Below are 17112 nucleotides of genomic sequence, written 5' to 3'. Positions count from 1 at the left end.
TGAATGTGACGGCTTATCTCGATCTGAGGATTTAGGCTACACTGGAGCACTCTTATGCCGCTATCGAAAAAACGGCGAATATACCGTATTGTGTTACTTGGTTACGTTAAAAAATATATTTAAATTTTACTGACGATTTTAAATACAATTTTAGATAAAAAATCTACTTAAATATTTTTCTTATTTCTGAGGTACTTTTTACATTTTTTACAGTTTATTTATTTATTAATTTTCTTAATTAGTACTGTTAGCTTCACATAACATCTTTTTTTCTGACCACAACCGTGATTCTTATCTTTAATATAACATGTACTGTTTATTAAAAAGCAATTTTTTTTCATTTCAAAAAATCGCTACAATTAACTTCTTATAAATATATTATAAATATTAACATTTAAATTTCAATTTATATAATATAATGTTATCTATGTTATTGTATGACAGATAAATAATATAATAGTGTCAATTATTAACGGAAAGCGTTAACTCTCATCGGTGATTCCTATTGAGATAGAGGCAGAACTTCGCTAAATTGTAATATATTTCCATCTGTAACTGAACACGCAAACTTCAAACACGAAATCCTGACAATCTTCAATAAAATTATTGTATTGCGAATTTAAACTGTTATCCATAAATCGTTTAAGTTAACTTTGCGAAAACACCATAGTGTAAAAAAAATGATAGATTTTTGCATTTCTATGAGAATAATGTCAACAAATACGCCATTTAAACATTAATAAATATAATTAAATAATTACTTAAAATATACTATGGATCTCAATATACATACATATTAATCGCTCGTTTTTGAAGCAAGTAAAGTAAAAACAAATCAAGGCTCGTTATCGTAAACCCTAACCTCAAAGCAAGTTTACTCAATCTAATAGAATCAACCGGATTGCTTTCCGATATTTACAGTTTGATTTTTTCCCCTCGTTCAGTTTCGGGACGAGGAAGAGGCGTGTGCCGGCGACGGTAATGGCCACAGTACCGTAACAATCCTAATTAACAATTTGCCCTATCTATGAGGTGCTACTTGATTATTTTATGACCTTTTTTTTCTTAGAGGGAAATTGCCGTATTCATTTATAATACCTTCCTTTTAGCGCGTTGCCAAACATTACTGTTCGTTTTTATACTAAAATTCGATAATTTACATAAATAATAAAATTATTTCTTTATCTTACTTGTTCTAAAATGTAAATACTCGAATATTAAAAAAAGTATTCACGCAATTCATGTTTCAAGAGATATTTATATGCTCAATTTAATATACATGCCAACAGAGTAAGAAAAAGCCTAGTAAAATACATAACATTTATATTCAATCCATTGCACTTTCTTAAATAAATGACAAAAAATATTTGAACAGTGCGCAGTAAGTTTATTGAATTAATCATGCGCAAATATTTATAGATAGGGCCGCGATGGGGTCAGAATTTATTGAAGATACATAGGCAGGTTACACTGGCGGTAGCAATCAGACAAATTGGCTCCGACCGAGCCCCTCAAACAGAATTAATCTGATTCGTAGGTTTCTTAGCGAAAGAAACGAATTATTTAGAAATATGAGTATTCTCGAAAACAGAATATAGGCAGACAAGACTCAATATGCAACTATAACTCACAATTCCTGCACATGTTAACTTTTTTATCATATTAAGAAATGACTATCGGCAATACCAGTCAGCGCGTTTGGAATAAAAAAAATTTAATTACGACAGTTATAGATACATCCCTATTTCCTTGAATTTACCAATGAAAGAAATACCTAACTGTTATTGTGTTTTAGAGTAGAACAGGCTGCTGTCTTGCTCCCTTTGACACCCATACCTTTGCCCCCGACCATGTGTAAGTATCTGAATATAAGTATTCAACAAATCCACCTTTAAATAAACATAATAGGGAATAACGTTTTTGCCTCATTCCCAGTAAACGATGCTTAAAATATTTATTGGGGGATGAATTGAGTTTTTATATATTACATTTCAGTCTCGTTTATGCTTATACTTAAGATTAAGTAAAGCGCTTAATAAATTTATCTTACGTTAAATTAATTATTATTGTATTCTTAAATATAACTGCTATAAGATTGTTACCTACTTGAAATTACTGCTCGATTAAACCGCTTATTTTAAAATTTTAAGATCTTAAGGTATTTTGGAGAAATAAAATTGGCTTTCCTTAAAAAAAATATAAGCGGTCGGTCTATTTATAATTACGGAGTTTGAGATATCCGTTGGAATGTTTTTGAAAATGGGTACAATTTCCTCATAGTAATATATAGTAATATATTAACAACAATATCTTAAATATTTACAATATATAATATAAGAGTATTGAAAAAAACTGTCAAAAATTTTATAAACAAGAAACGTCATAACATTATTGTTAGATTAATCTAGTATTTAACTTTAAAAATACTTTTAAGGCAAATTTATAATAAATTAAAAGTTTGGTTTACATTTTGAAGCAATACATAATAATTGTCCAGGATGTCAAAATGTAATTGCAATGTTTAAATGTACAAAAATAATCCTGATTCTTGAATCCATGCCATTAAAAGATTACGTACATGTAAAGAAAAAAAATGCATTGATCTAATAGTTGAAGTAATATACAAACTTATCGAAATGATGTATATATATTTATTGTTTTTATTTGAATTAAGAAATTTTAATCAGCAAGCTATAAAGAGAACATTGAGCTGGCATAATGAAGTGCAGCACATGTACAACTTGTCCAAAATAACACAAGCAGCGATACCCTCGTATGTTTTTTTAATCCAGTTGCAAGAGAAAAACTGATTTTGTAATTAGAAGAAAGCCTCCAAGACTCGTAATTGCGGGCTAATCACAAATTAATGAGGACTTGTACCGAAGTGTCGTAGCGCGATGATAATTCCACGCCGCCCTGCTGCGCTAAGAACCTCATCAATTATGGTGGAACCCCCCGACTGAGCCCTGAAGGCTACACCCCTTTGTCACAATCTAGTGGCTATATCCAGATACAACTTCAGATTTACAACCTTTTTATTTATTTAAAGTGTGTTTAGCCCGGTAGGTGCAAAAGGAAAACCAAGATTCGTTAAATGGTATTTATTTAGCTTACCTCTATATAACTATTTTCCAAGTTAATGTGTTTATTTTTTATGTTCCTTTATACTTTTGAATACTGTCTTATAGAATCACATCACTCATTTTTTAAGTTACGATTTTGTTTGCTTAAATTGGACTTCTATAAACTTTAAACATTCTAATATATGTATATTACAAATTCAAATATTATATATATTTAAAAAATATACTAAGTTATTATTTCCTAACTTTGGTTTTTGAACTGGCTCGCTCGTACTAAAAATGACATGGATTTCTTTGTATCACCCTTAGTGAAATTCAAAGTGGTACAGCATTGATAGCTTATACAATTATTCAATTTCAGTGGTGATTCTTAGCGCATTAGCTTTGTATAAAGTTGCTTATACTTACAACAGTGTATCTAAGGCGAAAATGAAGAATTTAGTTGACTATCTTCCCAAAATTCATTAAATATACATATACATATCTGGAACACTTAACACATTTCGTTTTTTTTCGATAAACTTATCATTTAATTTACAGTAAGTGCCTTTAAAAATCGTATTCGTGAGAACTAATTAGTAAGTGTCTATGTATGTTAAATACCATAATATCTAATCAAAACCGAGCCCAGCTATAAGTTATAGCCCTTAAGCAGTTGTTGTAGCGACACTAAACGTTTCCGCCCAAACCACAGTTGATTTGTTGTTCCGTTCAAGAGTTACTGGCTGTTCGAAACATTTCTAACCATATGCTACCTGCTTTACGTATACCGACAAATATCTCACGGTGATATATTGTTTAATTGTATTTAATTAAAAACAATTGGCCCACGACTTCGGTGAAAGGTAAATACTATTCATTGCAAAAATAATAATATAAATCCTAAAACACGACCCGACTTGAAACTATAAATCTAATAAATGGACAGTTGCTATGTTTACTTAATTCTTTAAAAAAGCAATGTTTTCTTATTAGTGGTTTTATAATATTTGTATTGTAATACCTAATTATCATATAATTTAAATACAAGAATAAAAATATTAGTTTTAATAGATTTATTTTAAACTAAAATTGTTGTACAAAAATTGCAAACAATAATAAATTATTATTTCCTATTCTTAGTTTGTAAGTAAGTAGGTAGATATGCTTTTATAAATGAATTAAGTTTATGTTACAAATAAAAATGTAAATACTCCAATAATTTAAATAAACAAGAATTAGAGTTTTCTCGCAGTAAATACCTAAATTATTTTTTTGTGAATTTCTAATTTAGGCAGTATCGCCCTAAACTGGCTTACGTTGTTATGTCATGAATATAAATCGTGATAAATTCAAAGCGGGTAAGTGCGGGGCTGAGGCAGCGGGGCGAGGCGGACCAGCCTCGAGGGGTTTTTTCTTAAAAATAACTTTTGTCAAGGCAATTCCGTGGAGCCGCGAGATTTATAGAAAGGTGGTGTCACCCCAGTAATTAGTTTTTAACTAGTTGTGATAAGGGTCCGCTGTTTTATGCGCACACCATAAGTAAATATACAAAGTTCTTTGAAGTAATATATAAGTGGATAATCATTTCATCAACGTAAGCTATAGATTTTGTTAAAACATGAGACCTAACAAATACAAAAGTTTTGTATATTGTTAAAAATTGGGCTTGTCAAAACATTTCTTATTGTTGTCAAATTCTTGTATCCCGACCCATCATATCATATGGATATTCGTATGATTTACGCCCAGCGGCAAAAAGCGAGAAAGTTTTTCTACGAAACTTATTCTCGGAGAAAGTTGCGTAAAAAACTGGAGGCGCTTAGAAAAAAGCAATTTTCTAGCTCAGGTGTGTGAGATGTTCTTTATCTAACTTTGCATCCGAACCGCTTTGTTTATGACGGCATATTTTTTCGAAGTTTTGAACATTTTATTACCTTGTACCTTCAGCTCGTACTTTTGTTACATCAAGACCGAGAAAGGCGGAACAATTGTTGTTTTGTAAACTACTTTTTTAAAATTAACACCGCTACCTGTATTTTCATTCAGAAAAAAAGCATAAATTACCGCCGAGCTACTGTTATTTGTGTATGAATAGAATAATGAGGGATGATAAATTGGCCCAAAAAGTTCAAGGTGACAACAAAAGTTACTTTTAAACAGCAACTCGGAAAGTACCACATCTCCTTTTAATGGACACGGAAAATATAATTTGAAATACTCTTTATAGCGGCTATAATGTAACCAAGTGGGCCAAAAAATGGTTGTCACCGTCTGGCGTAGTACATTAACATGAAGGGTGTGAGGAAGGAGGCTTTATCAGAAGGGCCTTTCCTGAGGGAGGGCCAAATAATGCGATATTGCTCGTTTGTGCGAAGCCCTATTTATCTATTAAAAAACGTGAGATTTACGATCGAGTATAGGAAAGTTTGGGAAGTTTTTATGTTGTTCCATCATTCTTTAGGCTTAATATAAGAGATTGATGTGTAGCTATTATTTTACAGAGCCTTTTAAAAGGATTGAGACAAAGCTAGTAGATAATATATAAATAATAGTTGAGATGGCTTAGTGGTTAGAACGCGTGAATCTTAACCGATGATCGTGGGTTCAAAGCCAGGCAAGCACCACTGAATTTTCATGTGCTTAATTTGTGCTTATGCATCTCGTGCTCGACGGTGAAGGAAAACATCGTGAGGAAACCTGAATGTGTCTGTGAAATTCTGACACATATGTATGCTACCAACCTGCATTGGAGCAGCGTGGTGGAATAAGCTCCATACCTTCTCAAAAGGCAGAGGAGGCTTTAGTCAAGTACAGTAACAGTGGGAAGTTTTTAATATGAAAACCTTTTGGAAAAATATTTAACTATGGTTTATAGATATAGCATAAATTTGCTTCAAAAAACTCCACTTAATAATGTATATCAAAAACTACGCACCAAGTGACAATAAGGCTGCACTGATATTACCTAGACAGCAGCACAAACTATTATAAAATCTTTTACATCACAATAAGGCTTATTATTGAATTGTCATCGAATAACGGTGTTGGAGGTCTCGTTAAAATTTCTTAGGTTTGTCAGACAGAACTTCAGTCACGAGGGTCACGACTTGGCGTGGATTACCTTACTAACGTTCTGAACTCAAACCCTCTGTCACTAGTATGGTCAATTTAAATATACCATTTAGGTTCGTTGTAACAATGGTAAACTATGACCATTTTAATATACAAATGCGATACAGAACTCATCTTTGTAGTGTTTTTAAATATCAAGACCATTTTTAAAAGTGAAATATAGATGCAAATGGAGCATATGCTTTTAAAATTATGCTTAGAATTATAAAATGACTATATATATATTCGAAAAAGTACAACAGCACTTTGACAATATGCTGAATTTGGTGTAAAATTCGTAATGATATGCTGGGCATATAAAATTATGAAGGCATATATTAAATAAACGCCAATGATAATTGCGTACGTAATAACGTATTAAAGGTCCGACGCATGTTTATTATCAAGCGGAATATTGGCTCGAAACAGTGCTAAATTCGCTTCGGACACCCGATAGTGTGGTATTATCTACCATTGCCTATTTGTCATCGGATGAACAATGCGTACCCTCGTAACACCGACTATCTTACTCAATTTGTCCTCATATAATTACGGGTTGGAAAAATTTAAGCGATTTTTTTTTTCATGTTGTTAACATATTGTTCCATTTGCAATATGTAATATATTGTTACATAAATCCAAGCTGAAGATGCAAGTTAATTACTAATTTAGTATGGTGTTTATTTTGTTATGGTGATCAGCTCATTCACTAACAAGCCTTATATATTTATGAAGCAATTGCTCGTACTTAAAATTTAATATAGGCGTGAAGTATAAAAGTATTCAATTTTTTATGTTATTCTACGAAGTGGGACAGTATAATGACATCAACATTTTCAGTTTCAAAAATGTTAAATATGTCTTGATAGAGTGTTAGACAGATGTTCAGTAACACGGCATAAAATGTTTTCAGTTTCGTACAGAACTCCCTAAACCGAGGTCTCTGACAGATGTTATGTTTGAATACGTGTAGAGCTACTGTTCTCGGGCGGGTTAGCTAATAAATAATACGAGAGAGAGTTAAGACCACCTAGCGCGGCACCAGGAGATGTTTACGGCTCTACCCGAGCAGTATTGTGCCCACCTACGCAATATATTTTACTTAGCAAATTGCTCAGTTTGCTCAGCGTGTCTAATAACCACTTAATGAAGCCAGGACTTTTCCATATTTAAATTTTAATCATACTACGCGGCGGCGAACTCAACGCCTCGTGTTTAAACGACCGCTTGTGAAACAGTAACTTTTCCATTATACTCGCACTTGTTACTCGCCTACCTTTTGCAATAATTATTTTAACAAAAAATATTTTCAGTAATTCATTAAAAATATATATATTACAACCTATTAATAGAGATTAGTGAGTAAACTAAGAGCATGTAAATATCTAACAGGTAGGCATCGTTTTGAGAAGGTTTCTAACTTACTCCACCACACAGATCCAATGCGGATTAGTGGTAGAAATAACAGAAGGCAGATTTTCATCCGACAATTTTCCCCATGTTTTCTTTGACCACCTAGCATGATAATAATAAACACCAATAAAGCACATGAAATTTCAGTTATGTTAGTTATGGTTCTGCTTTGAACCTGCATCTTCGGTTAAGTTACACGTGTTCCAGTTCTAAGACCATATAGGCTGATTTTCTAATTGGTCTATTATTCCATTATAAATAATACCAGAGTTATGACTCCCATCTTTACAGCTTATTGGTATTGACTTGGAAACTTAAATGACCTGCTTAATTCAGATAAAATGCAAATAATTAAACATATTACTCGTTTATTCTATATGTATAGATTTCATTATAACTTGGGTTACTATTTAGAACTTACCTATAACTTACGTATTTTACCTTTTACTGCTAATGACATTGAATTACATACCTGTAACAAAAATAGATTTTTAATATGTTACTATAGATACATATAGGTGAATATTTAAAAAAAATTAAATCTATTTATTTCTACTCAACTGAATTATTTAAAATATATCATTTTATATACACATCAGTTAGTGTTATAGTTTTAACAAATTTTTAGTTATTTATATCTAAGAAAAAATGTATAATATTAAATACAGAAGAATAATAATGCATATAATTAATTTTGTGAGTACTGCTTACAAAATTTAAAGAACCGGACAAACTGTTCAGACAATATCGCTCAAGCATGCAGATAGCCTTTGGCTATGACAGTCGAAATTAACGCGATGACCCCATGGTCAAGTTAAGGCAATCCCACAGCTGAGTTGTAGAGCGGGGTCAAATATCGATCTTTTCATTTCGATAAAATATTAATTCAAACGGAAGATACTTCGACTTTTTTAATATATTACGTTAAACTATTTTGAATATTTATATCCAAAGCAAGTTTTATCAAATAAAATTTATTTTGTAAAATATTATATCGTATGTGTGGCGTCACGCACACATAAAGTTCGAACTTTGGCACACTGCACCATAAATCAAGGGGCGTTATGCGCCATGTTTCACGAGATCGTGCGATCTCTATCGCTCTTCCATTATTTGTTATATTGTCATCTCCGTCTAGCATTAAGCAGGAGCTTTGGGATCGGGGGAGGGGGCAGCTGTCTAGTCGTGACGTATTACTCGGCTGGCGGTCGGTCAGGTCAGTTTGCTCTGTAGAGTGAAATACCGCTCTGTTTTCTTTATTAACTCCAATCCAACTGAAACGTTGCTTTATTAAAAAATACTGTGACAATAGCTTTAGCATTTTTATTGACTGAGATAAAACAGACGGAAGCAGTAATGAAGGGCCTGATGCGAATATCGATATCGCATACGCGCTAATTACTTACGTGCCGTGCCACCAGCGTAATGTATGCCGAGTAGGTTCTCAATGCAAATCGCAAGTTCGATTCGAGAATAGACAATGCGAACACTAGTTTATGGGACCACCCACACTAATTTGATACTATCATATAAGAAAATAAAAGCAAACATAGTAGCCATGTTACAAAACAAGTTCTCTGGCAGTTAATTAATCTAAAACATGAACAAACATAGCTCATTTTCAAATTTTATTGGCGTCAATTTTAAGTTTAATTTGCTTATATTTTTAACCTACCAATGCTTTCTAAACAAATTAATTAAATTGCGTGAATTTATGAGAACCCCAATCAGAATCGCACCTCGGCATTAGCATTGCGCTGTCTAGTCATTTGTAAAAGCGAATGATGGCCTACACGTGATCAGCATGTTAATGAATTGAAACTGTGACTTACGTTATAAATACCTACCAATGATATATTTATGGACGTGACGAATATAACCTTGTTTTCTGTATTTTTAAATTCAATGGATTTCCTTCAAACAGAGATTAGTTTAAACATTTTTTTTTTTCTATTGGAGCTACTTTCTTGACTTTTAATGTTATGTTTATATTTGTTTGTAACACTGAATACATTGAACACTTATTTGTATTAACTACGAGGACGTTATAAATATCTCGCCCTTGTTGGACATCTCATTGGGCGACAATAAATACTGCGTTATCTCTTGATATCGACCGCAGGCCGCATTGCCACGCGGCGACCTACCCTTGCTCTAATGAATTACACAATGAACTCTCATCTAAATACAGAAAAAAGCTTTTAAAGGCACATATCAAAAATGCCCACAAAGCCTACTAAGACAGCGCCCTCAGATTTATAGCACTCCCTTTGTTAAATCACGTAATCTCCACGTGGAGCCGCGATACAAATGGAGGTAAATGAAAATAAATGTAGTTCCTCATTCTCATGCTCACCTACCTATTTTACATTAAGTATGACCGAGGATAAATCTGGTTCTCTTTAGGGGTAATATATTCTAAAAATTACCTGTTAAATCACATTTAGGACAGATAACACATTGTTTGGGTTCTGTAGCTTACACAAAAAAATGTTTGTCGGTCAAATCGGTTGTTATTTGTTGCCTTCAGGGTGGCTCGAAGCTCATTGGGTATTTAATATATTATGTGTCACAAAGGCAGATTTGATCTATAGAAGCATTGTTTACTGCAAAAAGATAAACTTATGTATTGGTATACATAAGCTTATAAACTATTTAAATGAAAATAATACATAGAACATCACGTGTTTTCGTAACTGTTAGTACAAAAGGTATTTTGTCAAAATTGACTACTTTATAAGACAGCATGAAAACAATATGTATATCTTTTTACATTTCATTAGTGTAGCTTTCTTTATTTTTATTTACTATTACCATGGTAACTAATGCATATGTAAAATAACATTACAGTATTAAATTCATAAATAAATAAATAATATAGTATTTTTTTACAATTTTAATCTGGGACTTAAATCTTTCATACGACCTTTTGAACTTAAACTATCTACGTATCGTTACGAAATCATTGATATTCAATAAAATACCTACTAAAAATAATCTTCGAATGTTCCCGCCGATATATATTAGTCTACAAATAATCCTATTAGAGACTAGCACGACAAATATTTTAATATTAAATCATCGTCTTGTCATAGCGCGTAGGCGAGTGTCGAATTTAAATTAACTATTATTTATCGTTCATGTTTCGGTAACTGCTGTTTGTTTCGACGCAGTGAGAACCATTTTCGGCAGTTTCCTGTTATCTGTTATATGAGTACAGTTAACATTCATTTATATTCGAAACAAACATTTAACTTGACCGGGAAAACTTAAGTTATTCCTACAGTTCACCTACTTTGTAATAATTTTTATGTACCTATATTATCAGTGTAGATTACCAAAAATGTAGCGATTATTTACCGCGACTATAAAACAAAATTAGGTACTACGTACATTATTTATGGAATGAATAAGACATTTTATATATTACGGTTTATTAAAATCATATATTTTTTATGTATGTATCCTTGTTAAGAGTTCTAAATATATAACTTATAGATATAAATGATGTATAGTACAGCCTTATCCATTCAGACGGCTTACAAATGTAATTTATTATGTAAGTTTCAATGTAGAACCCATTTATTCAGCTTATCGATAAACGCAACAGCAATTAGCGCATCACTAGACAAACGCTTTTGGGTGCGAGCCTACAAATCATACCGATAGCATCTTCTACAAATTTGAATCGGATCTTATTTATGATTTGCCTTTTTCACGGCTACATTTTGGGGAAAATTCGAATATAAATCCATGATAAATAACCATTGGATTCGATATTTCAGATTTAAACTTTCGGCCACAATCAGCAATAATTCATCCAAGATCTCTACTTAGATATCTAACATAGCATTCTTTTTTCCTTTAAAATATCGTTACAAAATGTTACATTAATAAAAAATATTGGCTTCTAAAGCTCAAAATCAATGAAGTTTTTAAAATTCCCACGATATCCTCTTCATTATCTTCAACAACATAATAATCATAACAAAAGCATGTACAAAACCCCGTACTTGGTTAAACAGCAATCGCATAAACAAACCCCAACAATAAAGCCAAATAAACGCTCGAGCACGCCATCCAATCGCACCTTGAATCGCACATAAAAGCCCATGAACACCGGTTGAATTGAATACTATACCGCTCAACAGAAGCACCCAATATTGCATTTCCAACCGTACTCGGTCGGGTAATATCGAGTACGGGACCGGAGCTCGCGCTCATCAAATCGTTTACGAGCTGCCGAAGAGCCCTCTTCGATAAACGTGCCATAAAAGTTCGGTTATTCAACGGTAGATGGCGACACTAGTGGCCGCTTCAAGTCGTAGTACCGATTTTAGTGCCATCTATGGAGCTTTTTAGTGCTTAAGACGATTCGAGAAAGAGATAGAGATATTCTTCCTTTCACACTAACTTTAACAAAACCGAAGTTTGCTCTACTTTAAACGAAGAAAATTGTAGAGCGATTATGACTTAAATTTTTATTTGAACATGAAGCTTTACGTAACATGTTCGCTTTGTTATTATTTTTCCATCTTATATCAACTGTTTCAGTACATAATCATTTTGATATTTACGATACTTATGTAAAAATACTTTTCTTTAGTATCTGATACCCGTAGTACGTAGCTAGGTACGTTGTGATTTCTTCATTCCGTTCTCATGTGATGAATTTTCGATATGTAATAAGCATCCGGCATCTCTGTATACCGGATCACACGTGGTGGTCTAATTATCGTTATAATTTTAAGCCTTCTTCATGTTTGTAATAATTCAAGTGTATCGTAAGTCGGTTACAACCTACCGATTTGCTTCAAATGTTAAGTGGTAGTAATTTATCGTCTACCGGCGATACCACGGCGCTTAGTCCAGATACCGGTAAGATAAAATTCTTAAGATAAATTTCTATTCCATGATAATTATGTTAATTTTTCTCCTTTTTGTTATATTTTAATGTTATTGTAATACCTCATTTTCTATATTTTTGAATCTACAATATTCCCTGAAGTGAAGCAGGTTTTGCAACGATATAAACACTTATCACGTCCAAAACCTCCAAAAACATTATACATAAGTTATATAATGTTTATAACATTTACGTTATATGTTTTTTACTTATGGTAAGTGTTGAGTACAATACGTATATTTATTAAGGCAAATTGATACACAAATAAAACACGGGTTGTGTAAATACTTATGTATTGTATTTAAAGAAAAACCATTCGTTACTTATGTAGCCTTCAAAGACATGCTTAACGACAGTAAATAGCATCTATTTTCATTTTCAACGTCTAAATAAAGGAATACTCGAGCTCGTGATATAAAATGAAAAGTCGTCTTTCAAATAAAAGGTATCGCGTGATGTTTTTATTTTAACTTACATTAACAACCAATACATTTTTATTAATATTCAATTAGGTTATATTTATATTATGTGTTATAGATTAAACATTTTGATGAATTAATTAAATAAATTACAAAAACCATTAAACATTTTTTTTAAATAAACTACTAACGTTTATATAAAAAAAATGTTGTTTAATAAATAAATCACATTTTTATATTATAATTATAGGATATAAACAACTATATCGTATAATCATCAGAATTAATTTATTTCCTCAATAAAACAAACTTTTTAAATTTACACGATGTTTTAAAACAAATTTTGAATATCGCGTCGATAATTAGGAACATAATATTACATTTATACTACTCATATAAAATAATTACACTAAGGCAACAAATAAAAACTCTTACACAGGGAACGCTAAACAGGTTTTTGTAGCACATTATATTATACCTACGAGCAATAATGTATTGTTATCTCTTTCTGTCATAACATTTAAGACTAATGGCATTTAATTACTCTATCGGTGACTGATTAATATATTTATAGACTAATTAGATAACAGATAAATACAATTGTTTTGATTCGCTATAAAATTTAATTTAGTTTTTAAGATATTTTAGTAAAGTAAGGATCATCGCCTGTTTATCTTTTATGGTTTAACGTTGTAAAATTCTATGACAACTTAACTTTATACAAATAAGTATTTGGTTCTATTTGGTATTTACTAAATATATCAACAATAGCTCTCACGCAGTTTTTTTTAGATTTTTTTTTAAATTAAAAATAACCTGAAATACACAAAATACTTTTATTATATATTTTTATACAGAGTTTTTCCCTCAAAAATTATCCGTACATAGTTAATAAAAAAATACAGTATTTTTTTTATAATAAGACATTGGTTTTTGATTTATTCAATTTGTGGTTATAATAACTTATCAAAAAACTATTTCTTATACAATAGTGTTCTCTTTCGTACTTCGAGCGACCTCTGTAGTAAATTGCGAGTAAATTATAGCAATTCGTTCGATCTCAAACCATATGCGGCGGTTATAAATAACATAATGAGGTAAAATTATCCACCATCTTGCATTTCGGCTTAGTCTCTACTGGTTTTGGTACATTGTTAATTAGATGTTTTTTTTTTTATATAAGAAACATAAGAAATATTTCTGTTGATAAATTTATATATAATGATGACTGTATGACAACGTTTTATAAAGATTTGAGGAAATAGAATGTATTTATAATAACAAATCTAATCGACTCTATTTTGTTTAACCCTAACTAATAATACAAACGTGAAATTGAGTATGTTTAAGAGATTATGATGAAATTTTGCATTTTGAAGTAAGAAAGTATAATTTTCAAAATAATAGTTAATATTATAGAGACATAAGAGATATATAATCCATTCAACCAATTGAATGTCCAATATATTCTTATATATAATTATGTAATATAAATTAAAATGTTTAATGAACTTATAATGAATGTTACTCATTGGTTTATTTTATACTATATTTTATAAGTTCCCGTTTCAAAAGTTATTTCAATAACATGGAAAGTCATAGAGTCGGACCTAAAGCCAAGTTATTTGGTTTTTAATTGCTTCATTGTCTTTTAGTAGTTGAATCATGTCAAATAGAAATATATATTTATCTAGTTTCCGCCGGCGTCTGTGGGAATAATATTAGGATAAATACTACTCCTAACCTGCATGTGTCTAATTTCACTAAAATTCTGACACATGTGTATTCCATCAATCCGCATTGGAGCAGCGTGGTGGAATAAGCTCCATACCAACCTTCTCCTCAAAAAGGGAGAGGAGGCCTCAGCCCAGCAGTGGTACATTCACAGGCTGTTATACTACTATAAATACTACTCTTAAGCCAGATTAATGTTATAAATGCGAAAGGATCTCTTGTCAGTCTATTTGTAACCTCATCACCACTAAGAACTTGAACAGATTGTTAGGAAAGTCGAAAGTGTAGCTATTATTATTATATATGGTTACGGCTTTACAGGAAAGTACATGGATTAGATATTTGAAGAATTCTCAGGATATTTACTTTTGCTAACAATTCAAGTTAAGATTACACTTAAAATGTTTAATAATAAAAAATAAATTAATTACAAGTTTGCCAAAAATGATCCTTAAACTCGAGCAAGACCAACCAGCGTATAACAAAGGGCTATCTCACATCTACATGCAAGCGGACACACGGACGAACAGTAATATTTTGCACAATTACGATCGTAATCTCCACGCCAGATATAAGCCGCATCCCGTCACTCCCGCTATGAATTACGATTACACGTGTAATTATATAGCAGCCTTTTTAATTCAACTTAATGCAAAACATCTTATACCCGAGACTCGTAACAACGAGCTGCGAGACTCTACTTAAGGATCGCCAGCTGACGAAGAATATTCATTTTCTGTGATCAATATTACAACCATGCGACAATTATTATCTGTTTCGATCCAATTATACTGAAAAACAATATCGACTTTATTGCTTTCCTTTCATTGTTGATAATGAAAGATAAAACGTTTCAATAAAAATGCGATATTTGCAACAATTTAAATGATCTCCTATATCCGATCAATCAGATAAAAATTAAAATTTGAATAAAAAAACATGCAACTTTGATTGCTGATCTTGTTATATTTTATAATTATGTCAAATGCATGGATGCATCACAAAATTGAAATCAAGATGATTTCGGTCTGCAAATAATTATAATATAAAGTCGACCGTTTCGTAGATAATCGTGTTAATGGCCATGTAGCCTGGCATTTGCGTTGGCACATTGAGCGCGTTAATGAATAAAAAGGGTCGGGTAATGTGAAGTAAATTAAAAGTATGATTTTTTTTTTCAGATATGTCAAAGGATCAAGTATCGAGGTGGTCCGATGGCGGTCGCGATGCGAACGCCACACGGGGCGGCGACTGGCATCTCATTTTCTACATGCATCGTAATTTATTTAAAATTAATCGTGTGAAAATATAGCGATATCTCTTATCAAAGGATATGTAAGGTTTGAATATTGATACAACGATAAAGTGTGTCAGCTGTTAGGTACTGTTTTGTAAGACTAACTGGTTTTCATTGCAACATTAAAATGATTGAAAAAAGTCATGTTGTAGATAATACAATTAAACACATACATTGCATCTATAATTACAATGACGCAAATTATGACGCTTCGATTGGAATGAACCATCGAACATTCTAATGTTTAATTAGTTAAAAATGCAACTTACAATGTAATATTCATTGCTATTTTTAGAACAAGAGTTATCTGCAAAATATTCCTCTTACCTGCCCATAATAATCGTTTTTACCATCGTCTGTAATATACAGAATAGCGAGCGGGAATCAATATTCGGTTTATTCCATAAATTTCTAAAACACAAACGTCTTAAATCAACAAATCTTATAAAACCGAAATAAACCAATTGGCAACACCTTAAAGTCTATACTCCAATAAATAACGTCTGATTTATGAAAATTTATCATACTCTTGAGGCTTAATTTTGAAATGATCTCGCTCTTATTTCGAAAAGGTATTAAGCGCAATATCATTGACAATGGAATTGAGACCTTGTTCTTTACATAATAGATTGAGTAATTATTTTATGAAGGCCGGGCAGAAGACGTTTTTCACCATACAACTGGAAGTGTGTCTGTGTATTGTTTTGATAAGCTGCAGAACGGGTTTGCGCGATTTATGACTGGTATGATTTAATGCGAATAAACTACTCGCTTGGCGTTGGCTATATTGATAAATACTCCATTTTTAACGCCGTCACCTACCCCACATTCTTTCGTGATTTTCCTGTTATTTCATTTCTCGCCGTCTTATGTATCGTTTCAACTATATACACAATACGTTTTTATAGTTTAATAAGAGTCTGAATAAATATTCTCATATTTTTTATAACATGCTTAATTAATATTGTTGACATGTGATCATCGCATTGACGCATCACTTGATAATATATTCGAGACCTCAATTAAATTATAATGGCGAACAGTGTGGGCTCGTTATTTCTAGATAGGCAGCCCTATCGCTCCAGGGCCAATAGGAACCTTGTAAAGTGGCGCCTGCGCACGATCGCCCGCTGAGTTCTGCAGTGCAAATACAATAAGAAATACTAT

General features: G+C 31.8%; 2 protein-coding genes across 2 annotated transcripts in view; one reads left to right on the top strand and one right to left on the bottom strand.

Moving 5' to 3' along the window:
* Positions 1 to 17112, bottom strand: part of LOC126772922 (homeotic protein ultrabithorax) — a 121089-nt gene that overhangs the window by 81139 nt on the left and 22838 nt on the right. The window lies entirely within an intron of this gene.
* LOC126772923 (uncharacterized) overlaps positions 1 to 17112 on the top strand; it is a 54683-nt gene that overhangs the window by 20204 nt on the left and 17367 nt on the right. Inside the window, exon 2 of the mRNA XM_050493524.1 lies at positions 15830 to 15925. Within this exon, the coding sequence (XP_050349481.1) occupies positions 15830 to 15925 (96 nt within the window). The remainder of the gene's footprint in view (positions 1 to 15829; positions 15926 to 17112) is intronic.

This window comes from Nymphalis io, chromosome 13 (assembly GCF_905147045.1).
Source record: "Nymphalis io chromosome 13, ilAglIoxx1.1, whole genome shotgun sequence".
Taxonomy (NCBI): Eukaryota; Metazoa; Arthropoda; class Insecta; order Lepidoptera; family Nymphalidae; genus Nymphalis; species Nymphalis io.
This window is presented reverse-complemented; position numbering and strand designations above follow the sequence as displayed.